Genomic DNA, 22,269 nt, shown 5'->3' with positions numbered 1-22,269 from the left:
AAATAAATAAATAAATAAATAAATAAATAAATAAATAAATAAATAAATAAATAAATAAATAAATAAATAAATAAATACATTATTCTTATGGGTACATGTAGATAGAATGCGACTGATGATTGTAATAATAATAATAAATAATGTTATTTTCTGATTTCTGGCATTGCTTCCAGTTACTCCTCACTTTCATCTATCCTGCCCAACCTCACTTGTTTAACTCTTGTTCGCTTTCGACCCCAACACGGCCTAGGAAGTCTTTCCTGCTTGGTTTGGGTGAAGTAGTTATCAGGTTGCACTCGGGACATATGGGTTCGAACCTCACTGTCAGCAGTCATAAAGTTGGTGTTCCAATGTTTCCCATTTTCACACTAGGCGTATGCCAGGACTGTACCTCAATTAAGGCCAGGGTCGCATCCTTCCCACTCGTAGCTCTTTCCTCTCCCATTGTCACCATAAGGCCTATCTATGTGTTATTTAAAGAATATTCTATAAAAACTCGGAATCTTTCATTTTCACTCCCTTCATTGCCTTTGCCTTTATTTGGCCGATACCTTCATTTTTGAAGTGTCGGACCCCGTACACTTTTTCCCTTCGATTAGTGATAATAGACGATGGTTGTTAAGTAGTTCTTCCTTTCAACAATAGAAGAATAACTTAATCACCACTACCACCACCACCATCTCCTTCCCGGCACGCACTCATCCCTGACATCGCGGGCCTGCCGGGGTCTAAGCACGGTGCTGCCCTCTTGAAATGGCCTAGTCTAGAAGGCACCTTTTCAGAAAGTCTGTTGGTTGGTAGCTGAGGACATACGAGTGTTTTTCCTTGGTTTTACGTCCTACTAAGCCTACTTTTACGGTTTTCGGATGCGCTGAGGTGCCGGAATTTTGTCCCGTAGGAATTCTTTTACACGTCAATAAAACTACCGACACGGGGATGACTTATTTAAGCACATTTAAATACCGCGGGACTGAGCCAGAATCGAAACTGACAACTTGGGATCAGAAAGCCAGCGCTTTAACCGTCTGAGCCACTCAGCGTGGTATTATTATTATTATTATTATTATTATTATTATTATTATTATTATTATTATTATTAACGAACACTTACACTCTTCGTTGAATCGAAGCCTTTTTCTCTTATTATCTGACTGGGGTTAAGAGAACATGGTTATCTTGTTGTACTTCTCTACATCCTCCTAAATCAATAATTGGAGGAGCTTGATAGGCGAGTGGTATAGTCACTAGCTTTTCACCATGGCAAGCACAAGTCGAATCCCGAACAATACATAGCCTACATGTTGAATATATGAAATGATAAGTCAAATTCCCATGGTTCGGATTCCACGTAGGCCTATATTTGTAGTTCACATAGCTATGATCACGATATCAAGAGCTACGTAAAAGTACAAGCTTGCATTAAAATAATAATCACCACTATCTTCGAGTCTACCCCACCCCCATATATTTCGGTGTAGAATAATTGCATTCCGCGTGATTGATACGAGCTCAGTTTCCCGCCCAGTTTAGATGTTAATAAAGAGTAAATTTAGGCAGTGGTAGGGGAGGCATCTTATTCGAGATGTTAAAAGACGTACTCTGTACACCTTTTAGAGTTGGGTTCGATTCGGTATGAATAGATAAAAATTGAGACCTTCAATTCTGGAGATTCTTATCATTCGAACGTTAACTCAGCCTTCATCAGGTTAAATTCTGGGGTTGTTGTTCATAGAAATGGGAAAGAGTGGGGATGAGGGGAATCATCCACGCAATTCCTCAATTAGCATAAGAGGTGTCTAAAAGAAAGTGATTAGAAAAGGTTTCTCAACTGGAGGAGAATAAAACATGGTCCTTAGCCTGCGTCGACTTATCTCCCTGTGGGAGGCGTGGTAAAATTACACCCACCGTATTCCCTGCCTGTCGTAAGAGGAGACTTATAGGGACACCAGGGGCTCTCAACTTGGGAGTGTGGATTGGCCACTAGGGACTTTCATGTGAAACCTGGAATTGCTCACACTTACTTTTGCCAGGCCGCTCGCTTATAACTACCCTATCCGACCTCACTTGGTCAATTCTGGTTCTTTTAGGACCCAGACAGAATTAGGTATCGAGGTCTAGGGAGTCTTTCATTTTCACGCCCTTCATGGCCCTTGGCTACCTTCATTTTTCGAAGTACCGGACTCCTTCAGTTTTTCCCCTCTGATTATTCTTAATAGAGGATGGTTGCCCAGTCGTACTTCCTCTTAAAACAATAATCACCACCACCATCATCACCTGAGCCCTCATACTGGTAACAGGTAACTCACTTTCATATTTCCCTTCCAGCCTCTATAGGTCATTTCTAATTATCTTTTTACCCCGACGACATTGGGTTTGTAAGGCTTAGTTGCCTTTTATTTTCACATCCACTTCATCTGCCGGTATTCTCATTCCTGGAAGAGTATGTCTCTCCATTCTCCCACCTCCTCCCCCGTGAGTGACGACGGTAGAATAAACCCATAGCATCCCCTGCCCATCGTAAGACGATCGTAGAATAGGTCCCAGGGACACTCATTTAGGGAGCGTCGTTCCAAAATTTTCACGGGGTATACTCTAAGTCAAGCCGGCACCGCGGCGTAGGGGTAGCGCCCCCGTCTCTTACCCGGAGGCCTCGGGTTCGATTCACGGCCAGGTCAGGGATTTTTACCCGGATCTGTGGTTTGGTTCGAGGTTCACTCATCCTGCATGATTACAATTGAGGAGCTGTCTGGCGGTGAGGTAGCGCCCCCGGTCTAGAAAGCCAAGAATAATGGCCGAGAAGATTCGTCGTGCTGATCACGCGACACCTCTTAATATGCAGGTCTTCGGGCTGAGCAGCGGTCGCTCGGTAGGCCAAAGCCCTTCGGGGCTGTTGCGCCAATGAGTTTGATGTGTTTTATTTTGGTTTTATACTCTAAGTCAGCGCATGACAAATGTCAAATCTAGGATGCCAGAGCACCTTAGTGTCAAAAGTTAGCGGGTTACAATAAATTTCCTTCAGTTTGGCATAAAAGAGGCATATAAACTTAGTGTAGAAGGCATTTTCAGATCGAGCGGAGTTAATACGCTACGGCTGTGGAGCCAATCTCTGCATTCTGAAGAAGTGGGTTCGAACCCCACCATGCGCTGTCCTGAGGATGGTTTTTTTTGTGTCCCATTTTCACTTCAAGGTAAATGCCGGGACAGTTCCTATTCTTAGGCCACAAACATTTCCTTCCACCTCCTTATCAAATTTAATTCCCATCATTCATTTCGTCTTCATTAGCTCCTCAACTGAGGTTGGCGTAAGGAAGGGCATCCGACCGTAAAACATGCCACATAATTTCACCTCACCTCATCCCCAATCCCGTATCACAAAACTGGTCTAAGGGGAAGCCATCAATCCACACACAGAAGGCATTTTAAGTTTAAAAAAAGACCGGGCGAGTTGGCCGTGTGATTAGGGGCGCTCAGCTGTAAGCTTGCATCCAGGAGATAGGGGTTTAAATCCCACTGTCGGCAACCCTGAAGATGGTTTTCCGTGGTTTCCCATTTTCACACCAGGCAAATGCTGGGGCTGTACCTTAAGTCCATGGCTGCTTCCTTACAACTCCTAGGCCTTTCCTATCCCATCGTCGCCATAAAACCTATCTGGGTCGGTGCGACGTAAAACAAATTGTAAAAAGAAAGAAGAAAAAAGAAATCCTCATTTAATGAACGAATCTGAAAACCTGATATTTCTTACAAAGTTGTCTTCTACTGAACCTACTTTGAGTTACTTATTTAAAAACCCTCGAAAATGCCTCTTTTGATTTGAGATCACACTTCTCACTGGTGGGACATTTGAATGAATGTACGAACATAAGGCTGTGATGTAAGCAACGAACAGTGATGACTGATGATGTTATTCATCAAACTGAACCTTCGATGTTAGCAATTACGACCGTTGTTGGAGAGTTTAAAGTCACGGACGCAATGGCGAAATTAAAAAGAAAAGAAACGAAAACAGAACTTTCACGCAAGAAATCTAGTGAGTGTAGTTACCCTGAGGGCACACGGCGTATGCTCGCGTGTACCTTCCGACTACAGCCCCGAACATGGGTTGATACCCATAGCTGAGTCTGTAATGACTTCCACTTTCTAGTACCACCACGCAACTCACTATGTTATTCCCTATATGACCTGTTTGGTCAATTATTGTTATTTTTGACCCCCCCCTCCCACAATAGGCTACAAGGTTTGCTAGGCCTAGGGAGTCTTTAACTTTCACATCCATTGTAGCCGTTCTGTTTATTTCCGATACCTTCATTTTCGAAGTGTCGGACCTATTTCATTTTTCCGTTGATCCATGTTATGAACGAGTAAAACAGATACTAGCTAGTTGTTTTACGTCGCACCGACACAGGTAGATCTTATGGCGACGATGGAATAAGAAAGAGCTAGGAGTGGGAAGGAAGCGGCCGTGGCCTTAATTAAGGTACAGCTCCAGCATTTGCCTGGTGTGAAAATGGGAAACCACGGAAAACCATTTTCAGGGTTGCCGACAGTGGGGTTAGAACCTCTCCCGAAATACTGGATACTGGCCGCACTTAAGCGACTGCTGCTATCGAGATCGGTAAAACAGATACTAGGGAAGTTTCTTAAGATGGAATCGAAGCTATACAGAAGATGTAAGAAGCAGAATATCTATGGGAAATGAAGGGTGAAAGGTGTTTTGTGTGAAGTGTGGTCTGATAACGAGCTGATACATGAGCATTAAGAGAGAAAGACACAAATAATTTGAAAAGTTTTGAAATAAGGTGGTAGAGAAGAATGGAAAAAAGTGAAATGGGCAGATCAAGTGCTAAGAAGAGTAGGAGAGAATAGACACCTGATGAAAAACGCTAAGAGGATAATATCCTGGTTGCGTCACATACTGTTAGACATTTTCTTCAAAAGAGGGTGATAGAGGGAAGAATAGATGGGTGAAGAGGAAGAAGAAGAAGGTGATTTGGAATGTTAACAGGTGTCAAACAAGGTAGATGCTACGAAAAAATGAAACAAGATACTGAGGACAGAAAAATCATTGAGAATATCTAGATGATATCTGTCACAAAACAGATTCTCACAAGAGAAGAAGGAGCAGAAGAAGAAGAAGCAGAAGTGCTAAGAGTGATTGTTGATTGACGTGCTGTACTTCCCGTTAAACAATAATTATCGCTGTGTTAGTGCGGGTGGTAGAATACATGCACGTCACCGCTTGCCTGAAAGGGGAACAAGGGACTTTCAACTTGAGAGAGTGAGTTGGTGACCATTGTTCCCCTAGCTGTATTTGGCGTTGCTTCCACTTACTTGTGCCAGGCTCCCTGCCTTCATCTCCTTGGTCAACTCTTGTTCTTTCCCGACCACAACGGTATTAGGTTTACTAATGCTTGGTATTTTATCAATTTTCAAGTCCTTCGCGGTTCTTCCCTTTCTTTTGCCGATACCTTCATTTTTTCAGAGATCAGACATCTTGATTTTTCCCTTCTTGCCAGGCTGCGTAACTCAGGTGGCAGAGCGCTGGCCTTCTGACCCCAAATTTACAGGTTCGATCCTGGCTCAGTCCGGTGGTATTTGAAGGTGCTCAAATACGTTAGCCTCTTGTCGGTAGATTTACTGGCACGTAAAAGCACTCCTGCGGGACAAAATTTCGGCTCCCTGGCCTCTCCGTAAACCATAAAAATGTAGTTAGTTGGACGTAAAAACAATTAACTACACCATTATTATTTTCCCTTCTTATTCGTTTTAATACAGGATTAGAATATTGGATCAAGTAGGCTACAGAGTGTCATTTTGTCACACACCCGACCTGGTACTGAACATATCTGTAACACTCGCAAATGTGATATTAATCATTGAATTATTTTATTTATTTATTTATTTATATATTTATTTATTTATTTATTTATTTATTTATTTATTTATTTATTTATTTATTTATTTTTATGCCTTTGTATGGGGGCGAAATTAGGGTTCACGATCCTCTTTTTTACACTTAACCCCAACATGCAGTACAGAGTCACATAATTTGAAATAGTATTGTCGCTTAATACTGTAGTTATTTTGTTAATGATTGATATTATGTATCTACATCACCTAACAATAGCTCTACATCATACTTGCTCGCATTCACTCTGACATTCATACAAGCTATTCACGTATTTAAGAGGAAATCTCGACAAGACCGTTTACATTTGAAATTGCTACTGAAATTTTTAATTCAATTGTGGTTGAATGGTCTGCATAATATCCGTCGGCTCAGTCGGTCTTGGGTTCGATACCCTGGAAGGGCAAGGAATGGTTAATTCCTGTGATTGGAATTTTGTGTTAGTCTTAATAGACTACATTTCTCCTCATCTACGTACACACAGCACGTCAGAGTGCCATCGACCACAGAAATGCACAATAGTGAACGCATTACTCCACGCAGTGTTCGCGTCAGGAGGAGCAAGTGGACATAAAACTGGATCAAATTCACGCCACGTGCCAGGTTCCAATAAATTGGGAAAAAGCTCATGAGGAATAAGTGCTTGACCCCCACCTTTGTTTAATGCATTACCATTACTAACATTTATTAAAACGTATTGTAATTTTGTGATTCTAAGTACTTTGATTAGGATCAGATATTTGACGCAGTAGTAGGTTTCAGTGCAAACGAGTATCCAGTGTCCTCTTGCCCGTACAATAGTTTTACTATGAGATGTGCACTGGTACTAATGTTCGAGGTGTTACAGCCCCTGTTGTTTATGCAACTCTCCTCACACAACTGTTGAGCATGCTAGTAGATACTTTACATTTTTATTATTACTAGTAATGGCGTTAGGCCTCGGAAGTCCATGCGGTCAGCATTTACAGAGTGAGCATACATTTATGGTACATACATTTCGTGGTTGGAGAAAAAGTCATATCTCATAAATTAATATTATGGTCTGATAAATATTATCAAATTGCAGAGCACTATTGTGAAGTTAGGTTTGATAACAGGATGGCAACTGAAGTTGGCAGACCGAGCTCGATAGCTGCAGTCACTTAAGTGCGGCCAGTGTCCAGTATTCGGGAGATAGTAGGTTCGAACCCCACTGTCGGCAGCCCTGAAAATGGTTTTCTGTGGTTTCCCATTTTCACACCAGGCAAATGGTGGGGCTGTACCTTAATTAAGACCACGGCCGCTTCCTTCCCCCTCCTAGCCCTTCCCTGTCCCATCGTCGCCATAAGACCTATCTGTGTCGGTGCGACGTAAAAAGCAACTAGCAAAAAGAAGTTGGCAGTGGAGTATTTAACTTCACTAAAGAAGAGTACAATTGGTTCTGTTGTTGGGAGTACTTCTTACATGACAAGTCGGCTATTTCTCCAGGGTCTCTTGGTGGTGAGGATTGTCTAAAACCTTCATCCTGTGTAGATGACTCGGATAGTATCCATGGCCCAGAGGTGTCAGAGTTAGTTTAAATTTCTTGAACCAGATTTGCTTCTGTATGGTGGACTGAATGTTAGCATAGTGCTTTCCTCTTATAAGCTATGACATTTTCTAGTTCCATTCCCTATAGACCAGTTGTTTAATTATGGGCAGGAAATCAGGATATGATAACTGTAAAGGCGGAGTTCACAAGTTGTGGCTTCTCTTGCTAGCTGGTGTACTATCTCGTTCATCGTTATACCAGCGTGGCCTTTAATCCATAGGAGATGCACTTCCTGAGCTGCTTTCTGGGCGGTATAGATTAAGTTCAAAATGTATAATATATACTGATGTGTAGACAGGTCCCAACGAGAATTTTGTAGCTTTTAAAGGGCATAATTGTGAGTCAGAAAGTATTAGAATTTTACGGAAGTGACGAATTCCACAGCTAATGGCTGTGTGGATAGCTAAAATTTCTGCAGTAACAATAGACGTCTCTTTAGGTGAGGAGTACTTTCTTGAAACCTGAAATGCAATACAGAAGAATGCATAACCCACACTTATTGTGGTCTTGGATCCGTTAGTATAAATATATACAAAATTGGGCCATGTGGTATTGAGAAAAGCTGATAAACATTCATTGATGGAATCACTGTTAGTAATGAAACATGCTAAGCAGAATTTGGAAGCTGTAAATGTTAAAGTTCGTACTTTTGTTGAAGTACGAGGGGGATCAAGTGTTGGGAATTCTTGAAGATTTCATATAATAATATAGTCCGGAGTTTTTGACCGACCACGAACCTACTACGCTGGCGTAGCAGGGGGAGAGGTGATACTCCCACGTGGCGCGTCACAGGTGGCGGATAAGGGGTCCGAACCGGCTTGCCGGCGGACTTGAGGGAAATAAAATACCTCTCACGGACCAAACACACAACCCCCTGTGGGTGGGGGACGCAGACGAAGAATACGCCCACGGTATCCCCTACCTGTCGTAAGAGGCGACTAAAAGGGGCGACCAAGGGATGATTGGATTAGAACCATGAAACTACTTGTGATTAGTACCACCACGCGGGGAACACCATGGGTCGCTATTACTTGCGCGTAGTACCACTATGTTAGGTACGAAATAGGTTTGTGATTAGTAGCACGCAGGAGCACCGTGCGGTCAGGCTTTGACGGTACCATACCTGTGATTAGTAGCACTACTGTATATGAGCGACACCAGGGTTCTGGCTTGCCTATGTTTAGTACCCACTGTATAAGGAACACCACGGGATAGTACGAGTCCCTGTGGTTAGTACACTTACGTGATGAAAACCATAGGTTTGCGTTGCCTGTAGATAAATGGCGCCGCTATCTGCGAAACACCATAGGCCTGTATTACATGTGCGAATTTCATTGCCTGTGAGTAGAACCATAATGTGTGGAATACCACGAGTCCTCACGCTTTGAATTCTGGTCAGTGGAGGATTTTGGATTTTATTTTGTCATTGCATTTCGTCTCATTTCGTACCATCAGGTGCCGATGACCTAGATGTTAGGCCCCTTAAAACAACAATCATCATCATCATCATCATCATCGTTTTTGACCGATGTTATTTCTGTCGATTGCCATTTGTAGTAGTCTTAATCTGCTTATCAGTTCATTGGTCCCCAGTGTCGACTGGCGAATACATAAGGTATTCGTCTTCTAGCGGATACTTCATACGTTCGCATTCTGTTAAAGTAAAGCCCAATCAATCCAAATCGAAACAAACCCCATGGCGCAATCAGCCCGAAAGAGCCATGAGCTACGAAGCGGCCGTTGCTCAGCCCGAAGGCCTGGAGATTACGAGGTGTCGTGTGGTCGGCACGACAAATCCTCTCGGCCATTATTCTTTGCTTTTTGGACCGGGGCCGCTATCTTACCGCCAGAATGCTCCTCAATAATGTTATCACGTAGGCTGAGTAGACTTCGAACCAGCCCTAACCGTGCAGTTAGGGGCGCGCAGCTGTGTGCTTGCATGCGGGGGATAGTGGGTTCGAGCCTCACTGTCAGCAGCCCCGAATATGGTTTATCCATGGTTTCCCGTGTTCACACCAGGCAAATGCTGGGGTTGTACCTTAATTAAGGCCACGGCCGCTTCCTTCCTTCCTACTCCTAGCCTTTTCCCATCCCATCCCATCCCATCCCATCCCATCCCATCCCATCCCATCCCATCCTCGCCATAAGACCTATCTGTGTCGGTACGACGTAAAGTAAGTTGTTAAGAAAACAGCCCTCATATCCAGGTAAAAATATTCGACCTTTCCTGGATTCGAACTCGTTGCCTCCGGGTAAGAGGCAGGGACGCAACCCCCACACCGTGGGGCTGGCTATTCTATTCAAGTACTGAATGAAATTCTTGGTCCTAATTAGGATGTTTGTTTTGCATGATTTCTGGCTGCCACGTAAAATTAGGTGATGTAAAATTGTACCCTCTAATTAAATAAATAAATAAATAAATAAATAAATAAATAAATAAATAAATAAATAAATAAATAAATAAATATTTGGAAGGAATGAGCCAATTTGTCGGACATTAGACTTAATAGTCTGTACAGTAAAACATCTGTAAAACTCAATTAGGCCATAAAGGCCATTGAGCATCTCTTATAATATCCTTCCTAAACTTCAAGTAGTTTTATGGATATGCAGCGCGTTGTATCTCCTTATACATGCATGTTGAACTCAAAAACGTATGAAAACACATTCGTTCTTTCTTTCTTTCTTTCTTTCTTTCATTCTTTCTCTCTTTCTTTCTTAATCAGTTTACACCCCAGCGTTGGTTTTTCCCTCGGACTCAGGGAGTGATCCTACCTCTACTGCCTCAAGGGCAGTGTCCTGGAACGTGGGACATTGGGTTGGGGGATACGACTGGGGAGGATGAGCAGTGACTTGCCCAGGCGACCTCACCTGGTATGATGAAGAGGGGCCTTGTGGGAGAGGGGGGGGGGGGGTGGAAAGTTTGGAAGGGATAGATAAGGAGGAGGGAAGGAAGTGGCCGTGGCCAAAAGTTAAGTACCATCGCGGTATTTGCCTGGAGGAGAAGTGGGAAACCACCGAAAACGACTTCGATGATGGCTGAGGTGGGAATCGAAACCCTCTCTACCCAGTTTACCTCCCGAGGCTGAGTGTACACCGTTCCATCCTTAGAACCACTTTTCAAATTTCGTGGCAGAGCAGGAAATCGAACCCAGGCCTCCTGGGGTGGCAGCTAATCACACTAACCACTACAGCACAGAGGCGGACGAAAATATATTCAGGTTTATAATTTCCTTCCTTGATTTTTTTGTTAGGAATTAATGTCGTTTATGTAGTGTCCGGTTGCCTGACTGAATCGTAAACGTACTGGCCTTCTGTTCACAGGGTGGTGAGTTTGTTTCTCAGCCGCTTTTGGTTAATACTCTTAGATCAGGGACTGGGTATTTGTGAATGTTTGAATACGCATCCTCATATACATACAACACACCGCACTGGCAACCATAAGAAAAATACGCAATAGTTAATACACCTACATCCCTCTGCAAAGGGTTAGCCACGTATTGTAGCACACATATTCAGATCCATGGCCACATATTTAAAGGTACGTGCTGTAGTACTAACATCCTGATCCATGGTCACCTATTTATGGTAGGCCTACGTGCTGTAGTACTAACATCAAGATCCATGGCCTCCTGGTTAAGGTACGTGCTGTAGTACTAACATCCTGATCCATGGTCACCTATTTATGGTAGGCCTACGTGCTGTAGTACTAACATCAAGATCCATGGCCTCCTGGTTAAGGTACGTGCTGTAGTACTAACATCCTGATCCATGGCCTCCTGGTTAAGGTACGTGCTGTAGTACTAACATCAAGATCCATTGCCTCCTGGTTAAGGTACGTGCTGTAGTACTAACATCCTGATCCATGGTCACCTATTTATGGTAGGCCTACGCGCTGTAGTACTAACATCAAGATCCATGGCCTCCTGGTTAAGGTACGTGCTGTAGTACTAACATCCTGATCCATGGCCTCCTGGTTAAGGTACGTGCTGTAGTACTAACATCAAGATCCATGGCCTCCTGGTTAAGGTACGTGCTGTAGTACTAACATCCTGATCCATGGCCTCCTGGTTAAGGTACGTGCTGTAGTACTAACATCAAGATCCATGGCCTCCTGGTTAAGGTACGTGCTGTAGTACTAACATCCTGATCCATGGTCACCTATTTATGGTAGGCCTACGTGCTGTAGTACTAACATCAAGATCCATGGCCTCCTGGTTAAGGTACGTGCTGTAATACTAACATCAAGATCCATGGCCTCCTGGTTAAGGTACGTGCTGTAGTACTAGCATCCTGATCCATGGTCACCTACTTATGGTAGGCCTATGTGCTGTAGTACTAACATCAAGATCCATGGCCTCCTGGTTAAGGTACGTGCTGTAGTACTAACATCCTGATCCATGGTCACCTATTTATGGTAGGCCTACGTGCTGTAGTACTAACATCAAGATCCATGGCCTCCTGGTTAAGGTACGTGCTGTAGTACTAACATCCTGATCCATGGTCACCTATTTATGGTAGGCCTACGTGCTGTAGTACTAACATCAAGATCCATGGCCTCCTGGTTAAGGTACGTGCTGTAGTACTAACATCCTGATCCATGGCCTCCTGGTTAAGGTACGTGCTGTAGTACTAACATCCTGATCCATGGTCACCTATTTATGATAGGCCTACGTGCTGTAGTACTAACATCAAGATCCATGGCCTCCTGGTTAAGGTACGTGCTGTAGTACTAACATCCTGATCCATGGTCACCTATTTATGGTAGGCCTACGTGCTGTAGTACTAACATCAAGATCCATGGCCTCCTGGTTAAGGTACGTGCTGTAGTACTAACATCAAGATCCATGGCCTCCTGGTTAAGGTACGTGCTGTAGTACTAACATCAAGATCCATGGCCTCCTGGTTAAGGTACGTGCTGTAGTACTAACATCAAGATCCATGGCCTCCTGGTTAAGGTACGTGCTGTAGTACTAACATCAAGATCCATGGCCTCCTGGTTAAGGTACGTGCTGTAGTACTAACATCAAGATCCATGGCCTCCTGGTTAAGGTACGTGCTGTAATACTAACATCCAGATCCATGGCCTCCTGGTTAAGGTACGTGCTGTAATACTAACATCCAGATCCATGGCCTCCTGGTTAAGGTACGTGCTGTAATACTAACATCCAGATCCATGGCCTCCTGTTTAAGGTACGTGCTGTAATACTAACATCCAGATCCATGGCCTCCTGTTTAAGGTACGTGCTGTAATACTAACATCAAGATCCGTGGCCTCCTGTTTAAGGTACGTGCTGTAGTACTAACATCCAGGTCCCTTGCCTTCTGCTTAAGGTTTGTACTTAAGTACTAATATCCAAATCGATGGCCACCTATTTAAGTTACGTGCTGTAGTACTAACATCCAGATCCGTGGCCACGTATTTAAGGTACGAACTGTTGTACTAACATTCAGAGAAGTTGTAGAAGACGAAGGTAAATGTCTTTTTTCACATTTTAAAACTGATGAATTGTCTTGATGGTTCTCGCGTAATCTTAGATGATGTAAAAATGCATCGTCACGAGAAGAAGTTATAAGTAGTACAACAAGACCATTGCTCTGGCGATACTGAATCTGATGACAGACCTACCATGACTGTTTTTAGGACCTGGAATAGAGTTCACTCATTTACGCGATCTGAAAAGTAAGTCGTTCCGAACATGTAGATTGAGTTTTACGGCGATGTGATGTCGTTCTGTCCACAAAACTAAAAGAAAGTGGCCAGCCATATCCTGTCAGCGAACCCCCTTCCCCCCCATGTGTTATTTAATATGCTTTACTCAATTTTTCCACTTGATGCATGCAACTACTTGTTATGGACCAGGAATTTCGAAGTTTTTAAATTCTATGTAACAAGCTCTATTTCACCATTAAGATTGGACATATACACTGAGTGGCCAAAAGTCACGGGAAGGGGTGTCCCATTCGAAAATGTGCCGCTGAGCGTTGCGACTAGCTTCGGCGTAGCTGAGCAGTCTGTTGCAGACACCAGTGCCGTGAAGATACCAACACATCGCGAGTTAACCGACTTTGAAGGAGATTACACGTGAATTCGGGTTTCCGAGGTCAACAGTTTCGAGGGTAGATCTTCAAAATCGCAGAGAGAATGCTACCATCCGCGTAAACCGCTGCACGGGAGGACCACAGATGTTTAACGAACGGACATCACGTCGCCTCCGCAGAACCATACTGGGCGCTCGACGTCCTACTGTGAGTCAGATCACCACTCAGTCGAATGTTGGGAGTCAGGAACCCATTTCTAACAGGACTTTAAGGAGGCAACTGCACCGCTTAGGCTCCGCCGGCCGACGATCAACTCGTGTCCTTTTGCTGACACATCGACAGAGAGCTCAACGACGGGCATGGGCCCGCGAACATTCAGCAATGGACTATGGAACAATGGCGGCGTGTGGTATGGTTTGAAGAATCCTGGTTGCACTTGTATCGAGCTGATGGGCGCGTGAGAGCATGGCGTATGCCCCCATGAAGCTAAGGATCCTGCGTGTCAACAATATTGTGTCCAGGCGGGAGGTGGCTTACCTCCTGTCTGGGCGGCGTTCTCATGGTTGCAATTAAGCCCCATTTTCCGGCTACAGAGATCGCTGATCGGTGCACGTTATGTGCACATTCTTTCAGACCATCTGCATTCCTTTCTGGCCCTGGAGTACGCTGATAGAGATGCCATGTTTCAACAGGACAACGCGCCTTGGCACCGCTCTGTTGTGGCACGCAGGTGGTTGGAGGTGCACTCCAGTGAAGTTACGACCATGGATTAGTCCTCCAGATGGCCCGATCTTAATTGAATCAAGCATTTATGGGATGTTTTCGATGCTGATGTACACTCCATGAACACCGCACCAACTACAGAAGACCAATTGTGGGTAGCAGTGCAAGATGCGTATGTCCAGATCCCTCCAGAACGAGTCCAACACATTGTAGAGTCGATGTCTCGCCTTATTGTTGCCGTTTTGAGGACTCGCGGAGGAGCAACTCGTTATTAACATCACATTCATTGCCTCCCGTATATTTTGGGCACTCGGTATTTTCCTTGTAACTCTAACAGTGACGCAGTCTCAGTGACGGCTTAATTTTTAATTTTTTTAAATTTCGTGTGGCTATTTCTAGACAAGTGCATCCCTTGTAAGGCAGACCCTCCGATGAGGGTAGGCGGCATCTGCCATGTGTAGGTAGCTGCGTGTTACTGTGGTGGAGGATAATGTTAAGTGTGGAGTGTGAGTTGCAGGGATGCTGGGGAAAGCACAAACACCCAGCCCCCGGGCCATTAGAATTAACCAATGAAGGTTAAAATCCCCAACCCGGCCGGGAATCGAACCCGGGACCCTCTGAACCGAAGGCCAGTACGCTGACCATTCAGCCACGGCTTAATTAATGTTGATGCTATTCTTCAGGATGAAATGTTAACAAGAGGAATCAAAGGCAGTTCTTATTTTGACGTGATACGCTTTTTCATGAAAAGATTTGAGATGCATGGTACATCAGCGCATTTGAGATTCACTGTGATGGCGGAATGAGGTATTTAACGCGAGAAAGTTTCATGTGGTATGTTGGAACGTTCTGTTCCTGTGTGTTTCCCATGATTAATGTACTGTGTAGAGTTGTAGAAAATAAGTTTCAACATGGAAAAGAAGTGTTTCCGGTCCCATGTCCATATAACATATATTTGTTTTACGTGTGAGAAATGTGCCCTGAAAGTCTGGCTGTACCTTACTCTTACGCCTGTAGGAACTCAAAGATCAGTCACTCTCAAACTGTAATAATATTCTAACCGTGTGAAGCCGTACACGCCTGACACATATGGAAGACTTGCGCGTTTGTGAGGATGGGGCCTTGCCTAGGATGAATCGTAATATTGTAGACTGCACACAGACCGCCAACCACCAAATCAGAAGAATTAATGAATGAAGATTAAAATACCCGACTGAGCCGAGAATCGACAGCCGGACTCCTAAGACCACAGACCGTCATTCTGTCTATTTCGCCACTGTGTAAGTCTTTCCAGGGCCATCCAAAATGCAGGTGAGTGGCACATACTAATTTAAAAACATGCCAGCCCTCCTACCATTCTTCCATAACTTAAATCTCTGGTTGCACGGAATCGAACGCGGTCCTCCAAGGGGGGGGGGGGGCAGCTAAGAGCGCTAACCGTTACGCTACGAAGGCTAAAATGGTGCGGTCAAATGCTGACAACAAACAAGTACCAACACAGTGGAGATCATCAGTCTTCTCGATAATTAACTACATCGTTCCAACAGCAACAAAGCACTTTCGTCACAACCTGTCGGAAGACAATAAGTGCGGACACTGCGACGAGCTCGATACCACAGTGCACCGAGTAACCGAATTTTTATAACAGTGCAGAAAATACAAGGAGGTGTGTCTTTGTTATCGAATGAGCAGTTAACGATTGGAGAATTTTAGCTGGCGGAAAAATCGCAAGAGAACGCTGTAACTTGGTTGAGAGCCACGGCTGTGCATTGGAATTTAACGTCATACGTTGAGAGTGGATGGACATTAGTGGACTTTATATGAGCTCAGTCAAGACTGCTCGTTGGGAAATTGTGATAAACAGCAATATATTGCACCCAATATGTGATAAAAAGGCACAGTATTTAGAATTTTGCGAAGCATTTAATTTTTAAATAATTATTTTTAATTTATTTTAAATGATCAGGTGATGAGAACTTAGAACACTGAGATGACTTTGTATAGCTTTTTTCAAAAGATGGTTATTGTAATTTTTGTATTTCTTTCTTTAAATTGATTTATTTATTTGTTTGGACCCTTAGGTTCTCGAGTGACTTGTTCAGCACGTCTTCTTCATTCTTCATTCTTTCACCCTTCACTCCTCTTCTCCGCTTCTGTGATTTGAATCTTGATCGTAGTATCGGTATATTTGTGACTTTCGATGAGCTTTCTGTAAATAGATATATCCCGCACAGTCGTTAGTGGATAGGCCTATTTATCTATTATGCCAATAGCCTTCCAATCCTCCCTACCTTCCTTCATCCAGTTATTTGCCGTTAAGCATGTCTCATTCCATATCGTCTTTGTTAACCTGCTGTCATCCATCCTCATCATATGTCTCACGAAATCAACCTTACCCTTGAAATTGATTATATTTTCTAGTATGACTCCTGAATTGACCTATGCACCTCTATTTTGCTCTGCTTTTTGCTACCCCACTATATATATCTCTCAGGATTTTTCTCTCTCCTTTTCCAATAGAATACAAGCTCTTTTGCTTAATGTCGTGGCCATCGTATAGTGTCGCAGTTTGGCATTCCTCGATAGGTTCTTCTTCCCATAAGTCGTCTTGGCCGTGAATCGTAGTTTCTGCAGGAGTTGTGCTTTGTCTTCCGCACTCCTGTTATTCTGTAGTTTGCCTGTTATTCTTACTTAGGTACTGGAAACTGTCGACTATCTCTACTTCTTGATCTCCAACCTTCCAGTCGTCCTTTGCATTATCTTGGTCTTCTTGTACGCTATCGTCAGGCCAACCTTCGGTTCAGTTTGTGTTTTATAATAGTCTCAGCACTGCTGTACAGTTATACAGGTGTGCTTATAGCTTTCAGCTTGGTTCTTTTTATTGATTGATTTATTTGAAATTATGGAAAGGTTAAAAAAGGAAGGATGAATGACATGGATGTACAAGGTCACTCGGACCGCTATAAAACGCAAGTGCTGGTTATCACGGCCACATCGATATCAATGGCAGTAAGAAGAAGAACATGGGCGGTCGACCTGATTAAACCAGAAAGGTATTGTGGGGGAAGAAATCGCTGGGAGGGCTAAGTAATGAAAAACACTAGTTTATGCTTCTGTCGCGGTCCCATAAACCGCACGTTCGTGGTTAAAGGTTAAATCTCGCCTTGCGATGGGACCAAACCTACACCGTTTAGTGTCTGAGGCAACAGCTAAGCCACTTGCTAATCGATCCGAGAGATGAAGTACGACTAGACTGAGCGTTTCATTTTCACGCTCCAGATACACCACAACTCTGTGTGTCTCATTTGAATAAATGATGCCGTGCGAAGTCAGTTTGAGGTCTCTCTGGATATTTGGCATTTGCCTTATTGCTGTTTGGCTAGACTTGAGGAAGCGTGTGTATTTTGCATGGGTAGTAGGAAACTCTTGGAGAACCTCAAGACAAGCCAAGAAGGGCGCTGAAAGGTTGAGAGAAGGAAAGGGGTAAAAAGAAAGTAGACTCAAGGAGAAAAAAAGAAGTTGAAGGGTGGGGGTAAGACGGTGGTAGTAGCAGTCTTGACATGCGCAACGCAACAAAAATCTGCCCCCACCTCAACTCTCTTCCTTACCAGTTTCTTAGCGCGCACTTTTTTCCCTCTTTTCCCATCTCCTCCCTCTTCTTTTGGAGCCTTGGTCTTGGCGCTAGCCACAGACTCCCCTCCCCCGCGTCTTAAGGCAGCCCGCATACCGACAACTGAACTCCGCCCACAAAACCAACGGGGCAACGCCCAGCCAGGGTGTCCCCCCTCCCTCTTAGCAGACCCAAGAAGAAGACGAAGAAGGCGCGTCTTATACTTTCTTTTTAGTTCTTCGCGTTTACGCGACGGAAAAAGAAGTCAGCGTCTCCGGGCTTCCTCCGCCTCCAAGCACAGCAAGGACGGAGGAGTGCAGGTTAGCAGGCAGGCAGGCCACATGCCGGTACAAGAGGAGCAATCAAGTTATGTGTGCGAGTGTATATGTGTGTGTGGATGTACTAAAACCAGCTGGCCACAGTAACCGAGGAGACTGTTCTCTCGACCTCTAAGAAGTGGGGTGTTAACAGCGAGAAACTCAAACAATAGCACTTGCCTCCTTTTTTGTACTGTTATAAAACCTGTATCCTCTCTTCCCGTGTTGTTTCACTTTTTTCTCTCTCTTCTACCCCTCCGCCCCACTCTGCCATAGCACAATCGTGTGTCGGCGGCCTGCTTCCCCTCATCCACCTGCTGCCGGCCAAGCGCGGGGAGGGAGTTGAAAAGTGCGGGCGGGAGAGAGGGGTAGAAAAAGTGACGTCACCGACCCACTGGTACCACTACTCTACCACCACTGCCACCATCACCACCGCGGCCAACGTATGAGTTAGACAGAGACCTGGCGTCGTGCGCGGGGTCAGGGAGGGAGGGGCAACTCTTTCTCCCCTCCCCCACTCTCCCCCCACCCCCTTTCCGTCTAATTGGCGAATGCGGTGTGACGGACTCCCGCGAAAAGTCGCCCCATCTACCGCAGCTAGCACTGGGGTGTCACCGACAACGGAAAAACGCAGCCCAAATAGCGACCGGCCCCCACAGAAAACCGGCCGAGAGTTTTGTAAACCAGGCCGCCTGGCCTTGCATGCGGTTGGCGATGCACCTGGGACATAACAAGACAACTTTTCTTCTTTGTGAAGCTGTCCATCAGCAAGTGGGACAGTGATAAAGTGGATTGATCGTGTGACAGACAGGTAGACATTAACAATGGAAGTGTGACGTATTTATCTTCTTAGCCGACAGACATGTGGTGGACTGTTCATTGAAACTAGGATATTTAATTTTTAAAGCAAACACACTGCGGCTAATTAGGCAACATCGCCGCGGGGGGCTAAGGACGATGCACTTAGCGTCTGAGGGGGCGGCGGAGGCGGCAGGTGGGGGTGGTAACGGGAGCGGCTACAATGCCATAACCGCGGACGTCCTCGCGGAAAGGACGTTAGACGGACTGTTAGCCGAACATCCTGGTGAACTTGTTCGGACCGGAAGTCCGCATCTCGTGTGTACGGTTCTGCCCCCTCATTGGCGTTCGAACAAGACGCTGCCCGTCGCTTTCAAAGTGGTGGCGCTTGGGGACGTCAACGACGGAACTCTGGTGACTGTGAGGGCGGGAAACGACGAGAACTATTGTGCAGAACTACGTAACAGTACGGCTGTAATGAAGAACCAAGTGGCCAAGTTCAACGACCTGAGGTTCGTGGGGAGGAGTGGTCGAGGTGAGTTTTGAACTCCGTCCTCATACAAACACGGTTCATAAGAGCAAACTGCGCTCTAAATAACTGTGGATTAAAGTTGCCCAATCATTTTTAGTACGCCTGTAATTCTCATAAATTAAAGAATTTATTTTACATAGGGCTTCAGTATTTTTCGGTATATTTTTTAATTTTTGATATTTCTTCTGGCATGGATTTCAGTTGGCTTTTTACTGGCTTGATACAAAATATATCTGACATTGTTAACGATTTTGAGACCTTGTTTATGTCTTGATGGTTTTGATTGAAGATAATAATAATAATAATAGTAATAATAATAATAATAATAATAATAATTTCAGTCAATTCTAATATGACATTCATTTAAAACACGTGTCCCGTAATTTCCCTACTGATAGGGTGAGGGGGTCTCGCTTAACTAATTTGTCTGAAACATGTGAAATTGGATGAAATTAAAAAAAAATATTTTCACGTATTTTGAAAACATTGTGTAGGTCTATTTGTAATAATAATAATAATAATAATAATAATAATAATAATAATAATAATAATAATAATAATAATAATAATAATAATAATAATAATAATAATAAATTATTAATCATAACCGTAATATGTAGGCTTACAAAATTTTGGTCCCCACTTTTTTAAAAATTGCTATTTATTCGGGGCGTCGACCTAGAAAGATCTTTTGCACCTAATTGCACCATATGTTATGAAACTGCGCGTATTTGGAAATTGTGGAAGTGTAAAGTATTGTATGTGAGGAAAGAAACATTAAGGACGACACAAATACCCAATCCCCAGGCAAGGGATATTAATAATTTACCATTTAAAACCCCTGACCCGTCCGGGAATTGAACTCGGGGCCGCCGGGTTACAGACGGACGTGTTGCCCCCTACACCGTGGGGCCAGACAAAAAAACAAGAAAAGCCTACATATTATTCAAGGAACTGTTCAATGTATACCAAAAATTTTACCCTAGTTTAACGAAGTGAACAAGACTAGACAATCATTTAAAATATTTCATTCCGATATAGGTACGAATTGTCTTTTAAATTGTGTTCTTCTTGTAATAATAATAATAATAATAATAATAATAATAATAATAATAATAATAATAATAATAATAATAATAATAATAATAATAATAATACCGGGCTGAGTGGCTCAGACAGTTGAGGCGCTGGCCTTCTGAGCCCAATTCGGCATGTTTGATCCTGCCTTGGTCCGGTGGTATTTGAAAGTGCTCAAATACGTCAGCCTCGTGTCGGTAGATTTAATGGCACGTATAAGAACTCCCGCGGGACTAAATTCCGGCACCTCAGCGTCTCCGAAAACCGTAAAAGTAGTTAGTGGGACGGAGAGCAAATATTATTATTCTATTTAATAATAAAAAATTGGAACACTTTAAAGTCTGGAATAGGCCTGTTATTATTGGTAATTCTTTAAAAAAATAATAATTACTTTAAAGCACTCATGATCTAATGGTCTAATTAGATTATTGGAGTTACCTTATTAGTGATTAATATTAGACTATATAAATGAGAAAATTACTTTTTGTAACAAGGACCTTCAGAATTCTGAAAGAAAAACTAATATCGATGAAGGTACGACATAAGATTGTGCTTTGAAACTTATCGAACATGGGCTATAACGAACAAGTTTGTGAATAACTTTACACTTCTCAGACCAACTAGCATTAAAAAACCCTAATACATACAATTTGTTTATGGTAGTAACTAAAGAGTTGAATAATATAGTAGACCCCGTCATCTGGGTTTCATGAATATTCATGTCACTTTCAATAGCAAATATAAAAATGATACTATGAATAACACATGATGAAAAGTTACGCGATCTATCTAACTAGTGCATGATTGGATCCTTCTTTGCAATTATCTCAATAAGAAAACTCAGTTAGAGGGACGAATTGTCTTTTGAAGTATAGGCCTACTAATTCGTTCAATGGTAATTAGTAAAATGTTTATTTAAATTATTTCATCTCTAATGGTAAAAACAAAGAAATCTCGGGCATCGAACCAATATACCTTTTCCTCTGGATGGTGTACCAAGAGCTGAATGCAATTGTCTTATATGATTCCTTCCTAATGGGGTAGGTATATTTATTTTTCGAAGAGGGGTTAAAGGGGGTCGAGTCCACAGAGTAGCCTAGTCATATTTCCAGGTAATTTACTTCACATAAAGTAACGCTAACGTTTGTGAACATTTCTACTTAGATTATTAGTGTAGTTCTAAAGAAAGGATATAAGAACTGTTACAAACTATATCAGTAAATCGAAGTAATTAGAGAATTATGATGAACCGTTAAAGTTGTCGCGGTGTGTGTGTGGGGGGGGGGGGGGAGGGGCGACGTGGGTGTGATTAGCGCAGAGTTTAGCTGATGGTTTTCCAATCAGACGGTCGAAATGCGAATCTCAAAGGGAACTAGGGTGGAATGTTCACTGAATAATTCACCTGGCGTCGGGACCTCCTGGCTCCAGCAGAGTGAGGAATTATTGAATAAACCTGTAACAAAATCTAGTTATATGTCATGTTAATTTTTCTGGAAGTTTTGGGAAGAGCGGATATGAACAAGCATAATTTTTAAGAAGGCAATGGCGATGAGTGTAGAAGAAGAATTTTAATAAATGGAAGAGAATGAAGCTGATACTTACACGTTCATTTTCAATTTATTTATAATTTCTTTGTAGAACGAATGGTTGAATTATAAATGCAACTCAGTACATAATGTATTATATTTTGAAAAT

The 22,269-nt window shown here is 43.2% G+C and overlaps 1 protein-coding gene across 1 annotated transcript in view; it reads left to right on the top strand.

Annotated features, from left to right (window-relative positions):
- Positions 1 to 19,124: 19,124 nt before the first annotated feature.
- LOC136857261 (runt-related transcription factor 2-like) overlaps positions 19,125 to 22,269 on the top strand; it is a 324,877-nt gene continuing 321,732 nt past the window's right edge. The window contains exon 1 of the mRNA XM_068225004.1: positions 19,125 to 19,500. Within this exon, the coding sequence (XP_068081105.1) occupies positions 19,125 to 19,500 (376 nt within the window). The remainder of the gene's footprint in view (positions 19,501 to 22,269) is intronic.

The sequence above is a fragment of the Anabrus simplex genome, chromosome 1, assembly GCF_040414725.1.
Source record: "Anabrus simplex isolate iqAnaSimp1 chromosome 1, ASM4041472v1, whole genome shotgun sequence".
NCBI classification, from domain to species: domain Eukaryota; kingdom Metazoa; phylum Arthropoda; class Insecta; order Orthoptera; family Tettigoniidae; genus Anabrus; species Anabrus simplex.
Note: the sequence above shows the minus strand (reverse complement) of the source record. Positions and strands in the feature narration are given on the sequence as shown.